This window comes from Gymnoscopelus microlampas (genome assembly GCF_963454915.1).
Source record: "Gymnoscopelus microlampas genome assembly, chromosome: 19".
Lineage (NCBI taxonomy): Eukaryota > Metazoa > Chordata > Actinopteri > Myctophiformes > Myctophidae > Gymnoscopelus > Gymnoscopelus microlampas.
In genome coordinates, this window is record NC_139956.1 from 14,616,085 (window position 1) to 14,627,345 (window position 11,261).

An 11,261-nucleotide genomic window follows, 5' to 3' on the forward strand; every position below is an offset into this window, starting at 1 on the left:
CAAGCCTCCCAGTCTTGCCGTAAAGTTACCCCGCCCCCGCTGTTCAGAAGCCCTGGTGACGCAAGCAGACCCTGCCCCGCCCCGTATGTTTTCCGCCCTTATGTTTTGATATTTAATGATCTATGCATTTATAAATTCAAACTTGGTCTTGAAAGGAATTTCTCCACACCACTACGGTTCCACTGTGGCCACCATTCAGAACGTCACGTTTTTTATTTTTATTACAAATTAGTTTAAACTATGCCACCCAACTTGTAATATGGAGTATATACCTCTCTCTCTCTCTCTGAAGTAGTGAACAACTCTGTTATATATATATATATATAAATGTATGTATGTATATATATATATATATTATATATATATAATTACACCTATATATATTATGTGTGTGTGTATAACCTGTAGTACAGCTGGTTTTCTATCAAAGGAGGACCTCTAGTGCTGCTAAATGTTATTGCATTCATCCGGTGACACAAATACAGCTCTATTTCATATTGAAAATATAAATATACAATTAACAAAAATACACCATTTTTGGCAACTGATGTTAAGGGAGGAAATTTATTTATTTTTCATTTATTCATTTACCTCCAACAACCCTTATTGAACTTGATGGTGTGATTCTCGGACTTGTTGGCAGTGAATTACACACTGTCCGAAGTCAGCTGACATTGTCAGATAAAGATTGAAATGGTCTGTTACAAATTAGAATGCAGAAAAACACAGCTCTGCAACAACACAGCACGTCTGCATAACTTCAGCATGTTCATGTGCATGGATACTAAACTCATTTAACTCTTCCAACAGCTAGAATGGGGGCAGTTTTGAGGTGGGGGCCTCTTTGTCGTGGTTAGGGAGTGCATTCCACAAACGGCAACAACAAATGTTTTATCGCCTCAGGTTTGGTCCTTGGTCCTGTGAATTTCCAGTTGGTTGGCTGGCATTCACCGGACCTGACTGAGTGGGCAGGGACAGAAGTCAGGGGCTTTGTTGTTGGGCTTGTAGGTGACTCTAATCAACTTATTCTGATCGGTCGGGGGACGATGTCGCCAGGGCCACTCTGTGTAGAGTGATCTTTGCACCTGTGTTGGGTGGAGTTAAGGGTCTCTCGGCTAAATCTGTGCCACATTCACCATAATTCACTCATGGGATCCTTATCCATAAAGAAACAAATTACATGAGAAAGTAGCCTTAAATATCTTTGTACAATGAAAACATTGTCATCGGGCTTGGCAGTTATTTACACATTGCCAGAAGTCAGCTGACATTGCCAGATAAAGATTGAAATGACCTGTTACAAATTAGGTCATGTAGATCAATTCAAAACATCAAACAAAAAGCAAGATAGCAGTACAGAAACAAATTTAAACTGGATACTAAACTCATTTTATCTCTTGGAACATCTAATAGAAATTGTAATAAATGTGGCTTTTGAGGGCAGTTTTGAAGGATGGGGACCTCGCCTCTTTGATGTGGTTAGGGAGTGCATTCCACAAACAGCAACTGAAAATGTCTCATCACCTCTGGTTTGGTCCTTGGAATTTCCAGTTGGTTGGCTGGCATTCACCGCACCTGAGTGAGTGGGCAGGGACGCGCTGTAGGAGCATGTGGGATAGGTAGGGGGGTATAGCTAGGTTATTGAGGGCTTTGTAGGTGTAGTATTCTGACTTTGATTCTTTGCTTGGCCCGGAAGGAAGCCAATTGAAGTTCTTGAATGACTGTGATGTGATATCTGAGTTCTGAAAATAATGGAGTTGCAGAAGTCGAGCTGGTTTTTGTGAGCTGATTCTTCTCCTCCTTAGTTTGTGGTCTGGAAACAGAAGAACAAGAGAAAGGCTATATGTAATAATCCAATAGACCATAGTTTATTAGTCCATAAGAATTTAATTAACACATTTTACAAGAAAATGGTGAGAGCGTGAAAGATGTTTAGTGGCACTGAATATTGGAGTCCACATGTAGGTTTGAGTACACTTCAAAACATTCCTTTATGAGATCACTCTTACGTATATCAGTTATGGATCTTACCTGGTAAATCCAGTCAATGTATTCAGAGACGCGTGCCAAGACAGTGGGCTTCTTGGGGACATTGCAGCCCATGGGCCCAAAGCTGGTGACACCATGGACGGCGTAGGTGCCGTTCGCCTCACAGTTCAGAGGGCCGCCAGAATCTCCCTACATGTAGGTTTGTAGGCAGACAGAAAGAGAAAGTTTATTTATTCACAAGGGTCCAATGACTGAATAAGTAACCGCATGTGATTATAAACATTACAAGACTTAACTTTTATTATTTAATATATTCTTCTGCATCCCAGTATCATTCACAGATTAAATTTGCAGCCATACAGTAAACTACTCGTGGTTAAATGGACCCTTACATGTTCATGTTAATTAGTGTTTGGGTCCAATTTAAAATGTTCCTAGTTAAATTGACACTGAGGATTTCAGTATGAATGCTGTATCACTCTGCAAATAAACCAACTGACTGCAGGATGAATAATTAAAAAAAAAGCCTGCTAAGGCATAAATCATATGATACAGTTTAGTTAGACTTTCTTATGTCAGTATACTCACGTAACAGCCAGCCTGAGCGCCGTTACCCCCTGCACAGATCATGTTGGTCTTCACAATCTCTCCCCACCAGTCAGGGCTGGAGCAGGTCTCATGGTCAATGAGGGGAAGGTAGGCTTGCATCAGTGTACAGCTTGCACAATTATCATCAGCTGTGAAAGGAAAAGGGGTATTACACAGACAATAGACGACGGGTGCAAATGTTACTCAAACTAATTGATTTAATCGAATTATGTATTTTAACAAAATATGGTTTAAATAAAACACATTTTTTCCTCCTGTATCTGAACTCACCAAAAGTGACCCCCCAACCGGTGATGTAGCAGGTGGTGTTGTGAGGCAGAATCTGTCCAGCAGGTGGCAGTGCAGCAGGCTGAACCCACTGGTTCAGGATCAAGTCAGAGCCAAAGCGGACCAGGGCAATGTCATTCCTAAAAACAAGTACAGTACATGTGTGTATAGTTGAATGTGATAAAGACAACAGACTACTGGCTGCCAGTTGAACCATTTAAGCCTGATTTATACTTAAAATGTAAACATTTAAACAAAGCCTTACTTTGATTTCTAACAATCTGAACCCATTCTTTCATTTCAATCCTTTCTTTAGATGTTTCTTGTCTATTATCATTTGAAAATAAAACAATACATGGTCAAAATGCAACACATAGACCACATCTGACCAGCACATATACCGTCAGTGAAAACATTTACTTTGAACATTTCCTTCTCGTATAGATGTGGCATATCGTAGCTGTTGGTTATAAACCTTGTACTTTGTCATATAGTGTCATACAAAACTAGAACAAAATACCCGATCTACAAGCCCACAGCGTGTCGCAGATCTGCTATTTTGTAAATATTGAACCTTTGACAAGTATTAACAAGAGCATGTGAGTAATAATTACATTGGATCCGTTGGAACACATGTTCTTTTTTCCGTTTTCTGAAAAGTAACAGTTTGGAACAAAGGCCTACAGTACAAGGTTTCCACCCAAGAGCAACAATGTGCAAAGCCACTGAGATCACCTTGCGATTATTACTCAGAATGTTCCTGCAGAAGATCAACATTTCTTGGTTGCAAAAAAAAAGAAAAAAGTGGCCAAAACAATGATGGTCCACCCACCCTTTGGACGCATCCCCATTCCACTTGGGATGGATGTGCACATCACAGACGTTCACCACCTGCTCTCTGCCACTGACACTGTAGAGAAGGTGCTCACCAGCAACCGCACGAATCTTCCAGGGCCTGTGTGTTGTTGCAAAAGAAAGAGAGAGACATTGTTAGCATCAAACCATGTTTTTTTTACTTTTTTTCCTTCTAAAAGGTGGCCATTTTACAGTATGATGGCAATCACGTAGTTCAAATGATTAAATACTCCAGGCAGTGACAGATGGCTGACATGAATGTTTAAACTGCCACAGACTGAAGATGCACAAAGCATGTTCATGTTTAAGTCAAACTTTTCCAGAATGTTTGCAGATGTAACTCAAATTCATAAGGCCAATAAAGTGTAGGTTGGTAGTTAATATACAATTTCCCAACGTTGGGTCTAGGGACCACCAGGGGTCCAAATTGTGTCTGTAACTCTGAGGGTGTGCAAATGGAACCAAATGGACCCTTGCATGTCCATTTGGTTCCATTTGTAAACTATTAGACATAAATTGAGACAGAGAACTATATATTGGGGGGTTACAGATATGTCATATAAAATTGCATCAAATGGGGGTCTGTGGTCTAATGCAATTGATATGCAAACTGGGCCCTGGGGGTCCTTGAAATGAAAAAGGTTGAGACATACCCGTCGACACAGTGGGCCGCAGTCATGGCCCAGCTTTCGTTGATCAGGGTTGCTCCACAGAGGTGGCGGTATCTGCCCTGGAATGGAACCTGAAGAGAGATCTGACACAAACACAACATTGTTTGAGTAAAAGATATGTCATTTAAGCTAAGTAAATAATAGTCTGGGAGGGTTAGCGTCGGAGCTTGGACAGCAGGGGCGCGGCCACTGCGTTGTGATTCAAATCAACAGCCAATGAAGAAAAGGGGGCGGGATCCACATGCAGTGGGTGTTGCATCTAAATAGGATCGACGGGAAGCAATTTCCCCTTGAGAAATTTCGGCCGCCATTGTTGTGTACTGCTGTTTGCCTCTCGTCGGACTTTTTAGACGAGTTGCACAGCTCTCAGACCGGTAAGAGGCGTGTCCGCTCAGATTCAGAGCGTAAGGTACATCCCGCCCACAAATACCAGGGCTCTGGCCCAGAAGTTCCTCGCCAGAGCTGGCGAAAACTTCTGGGAACTCAGATTAAGTAAATAATGACCATGGCATTAGCAGAGTTCCAAAACATTTTGCTGTCGGGCACAACCTGGGCTGTATGACAGTGGTTTCTCAAACATTTTCATGTCAAGGACCCCCAAATTAATATGTATTAGGCCATGGACCCCCCATCTGAAAATATGTTGTGCCAGGGATACTAGCCGATCTACAAGCTCACCGTGTGAACTTTATAGAATTAGAATAGGGCCCTTGTAGATTAGCTAATTTTGAATAGCCGACCTAAAAATGGGGCCCAAGTGTTTAAATTGTTCCACATTTTGCTGGGGACTTCCTAGAACCCCCTCAAGGACCCCTGTGTGTGCGTGCGTGCGTGCGTGTTGATCAGTGTGTACAAATGGAGCCAAACTGCAAAAATGTTACCTGCCAAGGCCAGGCGTTGGGTTGGGCCTCCTCCCCCCCTACAACTCTCTCTGCAACTGACATGTCTTCCAGATACTGGGGGCCAACGCAGTCACCATCAGGCCTGAGCACTAAGAACAAGACATGGGGGAGGAAAAAAGTTTTCCAGTTGTTATTATTTAACCTCTTAAACACTATATTTCATTGACCGGCGGGGTCCCCCAGGGGTCTGTACATAACCCCCTCCCTTTTTGCCTCTATATATGAAATCTCTTCACCTTTTTTTCACTGAATGTTAGCCTATTATGACATGCCCTTGTCATGTGGTTGAATGATTGTGTGTGTGTGTGTGTGTGTGTGTGTGTGTGTGTGTGTGTGTGTGTGTGTGTGTGTGTGTGTGTGTGTGTGTACTGTTTATCATAAAATTAAGATGTACAATTACTTACATCCTACTATCAAATAAGAAACCATACGTATGAGTAGAATTGTATTACTCTCAAACTCACCTTTTGCCCCAGTTGGTGACCCCAGATGCTTTACATGTACCTCAGTGGCTGGCACAGAGGCACCGCATAGAGCAAACACCAGTGCTAGGATGGTAGTCAGGCTAGCAATGCTCAGAAGAACACCATAAGTAGTCCATTTACTTGGAGTGTAAGGACGGAACCATTTGAACCAGACTCGAGGACCTACACGCACACACACACGCGCACGCACACACACACACACACACACACACACACACACACACACACACACACATACGGAAGGAAGTGAGATTAAAATCTTTGAACCTAAAAATAAAATTTGATTTGTGTGTTGTTGTTTTTTGTTTAGTAAAGTCTCTTACCAGACTGTATGGGTTGTTCAAGCACAATGCTGCTGTCAGCAGCATTCATGCTTACGGACATTTTGAGACCTTGAATCCCAGTCGCTCACAGAGATCTGGTGAAACACAGATGTATTGACACTTTAAGACATGAGGATTCTACAAATGTCTTCTAAATCCTAATGTTACCATATCAGTGGTTCTAAAACTTTTTCATGTCAAGGACCCCTCAAAGTCATTATGTATTTGGCCGCCGACCCCCCATCTCAAAATATTTGGTACCAGGGACCACCAGAAGCAAAGATTTAAGTTAAATATTATGTTCGGTTTTAAAAAATATTCAAAGATTTGCACCACAAGCTCATAGCGCGGCACAAAGTGTTGCGCTATGGGCTTGTATATCTGCTATTTTTGAATAGCCAACCAATGTGCTATATTATATATATATAGCTAAAATCTAAAATGACACAGATGCTTTCCCGGTTTTAAGGGGTTAAATCACTGATTCTCAACCTTTAGGATTTCACAGAGTCCTTTTGTCATTTGTAGCAGGGCTAGAGAGCATGACGCACTACAGATAAAATAATCAAAAAACAGTACGTGGGCGACAGTGTGCAGGCGTTTATTAATGCTGTTATTATCGGTATATGTGTAAACTCCCTAAATGTAACATTGTTAATCCATGAATGGAATGTTCAGAAATGTGTCTCTTCAATAGCGGAGACCGGGAATGGTTGTCACACTTTTTACTCTGACTTGAATTGCTCATCAACAACACATCTGATGATAATCACTTCTACATTAGAAGGAAGCTTAAGGTCTTGGCTTGAAATGGAATGGGGCTGGTTGTCAGGATGTGATAACCAGCCCCAGAAAAGGCCGTAGGCGGGGTTAGTTGAGACAACTAACTCCACCTGACCATGTGACAAACTTTCAAAGCTATCTGTCACATGGCTGTAGCTAGCCAATGACACATGGCATCAAAATGAAGCTATTGACTTCCTCTTTCCAACAAGTGATTTGTTTTTAAATGTCCAGTATCCTACAAACTTTTATTACAAAACCAACACCAAAATAAAAGTTTACTCCGTCACCTAAAAAATACAAAATCTCATCTTGCATCAATGGCTTTGATGTCTTAAAACAAATTCCTAGGTAGAAATTATGCTGATGTTATGTCACATGACTGATGTCAACATGGTGAAACCAGCACTGTGACTACCAACCTGTGTGACAATCATCCCCTCTACTGTGAGAAGAAACGCCCATCAGCACAAACAACAAAAGGCCTAGATACAGTACTTCAATACACTTCAACGTATGACTATTAATAGCACATAAACAACCCGAATCATAGTCAAAATCAACATGAAGTTTCTATTTTATTTTATTTTTTACTTTGAAAGCTGTTTCACCTGCAATTTGAGTCACAGGGAGTAGAGACTACAGTATTTTTGGAATATCAATTTCTAATCCACGGAGCAACTTTTGAAGATATCTCACGAATATTTGCAGTCTAGGCACATTATGGCAAAGAGCTAGCTAGCCTATAAGGCAAGTATAGGCAATCATAATAGGTAACAGCATATTAACACAGGCTAATAATCACATTGACATTGGCAACAATCTTAATTAGTGTCACACCACAGAAGAAAAGTGGCAGCTATAGGCTATATTTTGGGGTTTCCCATAATGAAATCATTTAGTTTATAGGCTTAGAATCTAATATAGCTATATAGCCTAATAAAATATGAACAGTAGATTTATAGCCCACCTGGCTCTGAATTTCTTCCGCGATCGACGCACTTCAGAAAGTCTCTTTTGGCTGCGCTCTCTCTCTCTCTTCAGTCTTCAGTTCCTGAGGTGGAAATAGTGAAGATGGAGGGCCTGTGAAGACATTAGAGCACAGGTAGCCCTACAATCACCACACCCACATTATCCCTGCTGATCCCACCCTCATGTCACACACACAGTGGTGGAAAAAGTAGGCTACTCTTTTTTCTTCTTTTTTTTACTTTAATAAGTAAAAGTAGGATATCAATATTACTGCAATGTAGAAATATTCTGTTACAAGTAACAGTCTGGAATTAAAAATGTACTTGAGTAAAAGTACTAAAGTATTGGTATCAAATTATATTTAATGTACCAAAAGTAAAAGTAGGTCTACTCATTATGCAGAATGTTCCATTTCACAAGTTTCCAAATGTATAAGAATCTTTTGAAAATAGCAGATCTACAAGCTCACAATGGGCATTGTGAGCTTGTAGATCGGCTATTTTCAAATGGCGGAGATGTATATAGGGCTGAAGTGGTAAATGTAACCAAATAACCCTTTTCAGTTAAAATCTATTTGATAAAATATTTCACTGTAAGAAGAGTAGGCCTAAGTGGTTAATATATATGTTTTTGCAATAATAATAAAAATCTACAAAGTAGCTAATAACTCAAGTTTTCAAGTAATTTTAGTGGAGTAAAAGTACAATATTTGCGTCACTCTGAGACATAGTGGAGTAAAAGTAAAAGTACTGAAAATTGGAAATAGCCTACTCCACGTAGAGAAATAGGCCTACCTCAAAATTGTACAGTATAGGCAACTTGAGTAAATGTACTTGGTTACTCCACACCACTAACGTTTTACTATGTTTTACTAGGCTATGTATTTTAATCCGTTTCTTAGAGATCATGATCAGCAGAATTCAATATAACATAAACGTCAGTTTAGGTTAATTGAATTTGACTTAACTTTGCCTTTGTTTTGATTTCATGCAACATTCGTCTGCTACGTTTTTATAGGTTATTGCCAGTGGTGTAATAACCAAGTACATTTACTCAAGTACTGTACTTAAGTACAATTTTGAGGTACTTTATGGAGTATTTCAATAAGTGTCTACTTTTACTTCTAGCCTACTCCACTACATCTCAGGGGCAAATATTGTACCTTTACTCCACTAATTATTTGAAAACTTTAGTTACTTTGTAGTAGCCTACTTTGGAGATATAAATTATTATTACATTATAAAACATACATTAACCATTTTAGCCATAGTTTTAGCCCTGAAACATGACTGTCATCCCTGGTTTTTCGCGGTGTTCTATTTGTTTAAATTGCCAACTCTCACATGTACATAAACGTTCAGATTTCAAATATAAAGTGCTTACCACCGAGCAACGGATGTTACCTCGCGATTCGGACCACATTAAGTACCCGTATCTCCCGTATTGTTCAATAAAAAGCATTTTAATCCCATCGCCGGCCTTTTTTTGGTAATGTATCAGAGTGCAATACACCTCCCAACCATTAGGTGTCGCATGCTTGAAAGTATCGGAGAAAATTTGGAGAAAATGGCCGGCGATCGGATTAAAATGCTTTTTATTGAACAATACGGGAGATACGGGTACTTATCGCGGGTCGCATCGCCTTGTAACATCCGTGGCTCGGTGGTAAGCACTTTATATTTGAAATCTGAACGTTTATGTACATGTGAGAGTTGGCAATGTAACAAAAATAAATAAACCGATAAACCTGGGGGACATGGCACCATGACGCTTGTATACAAGCGTCATATGAACCATGGCTACCATAGTTTATACCGAGGCTATTTGAAAATAGCCAATCTACAAGCTCACAATGCGTCGGTAGGCCTACTTTAAGTACATTTTAATACCAATACTTTTGTACTTACTCAAGTACATTTTAAATTCCGTACTTTTACTTGTAACAGAGTACTTCTACGATACTTTTACTTAAGTAAAACATTTGAGTACCTACTTTTTCCACCACTGGTTTGTTTGTTTATTTAAATAATACATTAATTCATGTAGAACACGCATTTGTTTTGATGCTATCAGTCCGCTCTTCTAAGTTTGTAGCCATTGAATGATGTTTTTTTCCCCCACAAAAAAAAAGGCGAAAAATGTTTTGCTCATGTTAAATTTGCATGTCATTGCTCAAATAGCATAGGCTACAGATATTCGTTTATTTCCAACTCATTAGACCCAGGCTAGTTGCCACAAGCGTGCTTCAGAATCCCACCGCACTCTATCCGGAGGGCGGAGGCCACGCCCATTGTACACAAACACGCGTCCAACATACTTGAAAAGGAATGCTGCCCAGGCTAGGTTGTTATTATTAAACAGGCTTCACGCGGGCTTTTGAAAATCATCCGGTTGCCCCGCCCAATTCCCCCACACAACTGGCCACAACTAACCTCACGTCACCATGCTTTTCAGCTGTAAACAAACAGAGAGGTCTCCATTACAAGCTAAAGCTCCATTATGTTTGGAAGTAAAAGAGTGATATAAACTACTTGTCAGTGTTGTCAGGGTGTGGAAACTGCAGAGTCACTCGCTGTGACAGAAAGACTGGCCGTGACAAACTGTTGGTCATTTTCTTTCCAACAGTGTTTATATTGTCCAGGTAAAATTGACAGACCATTAAAGGTATAGGGTAAGTGATATGTTTTTGTTACGTGTCAAATAGGTCTATATTCTGATAGTAATCATTGCTATAGAGTTTGTTTCATAGTTTGTTCAGGAACAGGAGTCTCCCTGTCTCTCCACTCCAGCTTTTTAGAACATTTTCAGGTCAGGATACCAATTGTATCCAATCAGGAGAGAGAACTCACTCAGGATAAAGGATAAACAAGTGAAATTGGAAGTGATGACACAATGAAATGAGCAGACAATATTGTAACCTCAGGTTACAATATTGTCTAGGTTAATCCAGGTTACTAACCTTGACACTATAAAATTGAAGCTGATAAATGGGTACTCTCTCCTGATTGGCTGAAAATGTGTTTTCTGTTTATTAAAGAGCTGGAGAGATGGGGAGACTCCTGTTACAGAATATAGTGATTTAACCTTTTAACAAAGCACTTTTTGTTTTAACCACACAATATCACTTACCTTACCTTATGTGCTTGAAGGTGCTGTGTGCATGGGTCCTATATACTTTTATTGCCTAAATAAATAAATACGGTAAATACGATACACAATGTTTGTTGGGGTGTCACAGCCCCCCCACCATATCAAGCTCAGCTTCTCCTCAGTCCTGATTCTGTTCTCATTTACAGCTGTGAATGCTGGACCATGAAGCCTGCTCTACAGAAATCCCTGGCCACTGTGCTACACCAGAATGCTATGTGCAGTACTAAATATCAACCAGGATGAACAACATGTTAC

The 11,261-nt window shown here is 40.1% G+C and overlaps 1 protein-coding gene across 1 annotated transcript; it reads right to left on the bottom strand.

Annotated features, from left to right (window-relative positions):
• Positions 1-608: 608 nt before the first annotated feature.
• LOC311034665 (elastase-1-like) lies at positions 609-5,353 on the bottom strand. The gene is made up of 7 exons (XM_084042604.1): positions 5,273-5,353; positions 4,374-4,474; positions 3,698-3,820; positions 2,869-3,005; positions 2,578-2,726; positions 2,032-2,178; positions 609-1,813 (listed from the first exon to the last, which is right to left on the bottom strand). Exons 1-7 carry the CDS (start codon positions 5,333-5,335, stop codon positions 1,802-1,804), a joined length of 732 nt encoding a protein of 243 aa, XP_083898730.1. The 5' UTR covers positions 5,336-5,353; the 3' UTR covers positions 609-1,801.
• Between the last annotated feature and the right edge of the window lie 5,908 nt (positions 5,354-11,261).

Bases quoted from the DNA above. Each gene is read 5' to 3' on its own strand.
- LOC311034665 (XM_084042604.1), bottom strand. From the start codon at position 5,335: ATGTCAGTTGCAGAGAGAGTTGTAGGGGGGGAGGAGGCCCAACCCAAC. The intron at 4,475-5,272 runs GTAACATTTTTG...TGTTTGTGTCAG, and splicing joins CCAACGCCTGGCCTTGGCAG to ATCTCTCTTCAGGTTCCATT. The intron at 3,006-3,697 runs GTGGGTGGACCA...ACTTGTTTTTAG, and splicing joins AATGGGGATGCGTCCAAAGG to GAATGACATTGCCCTGGTCC.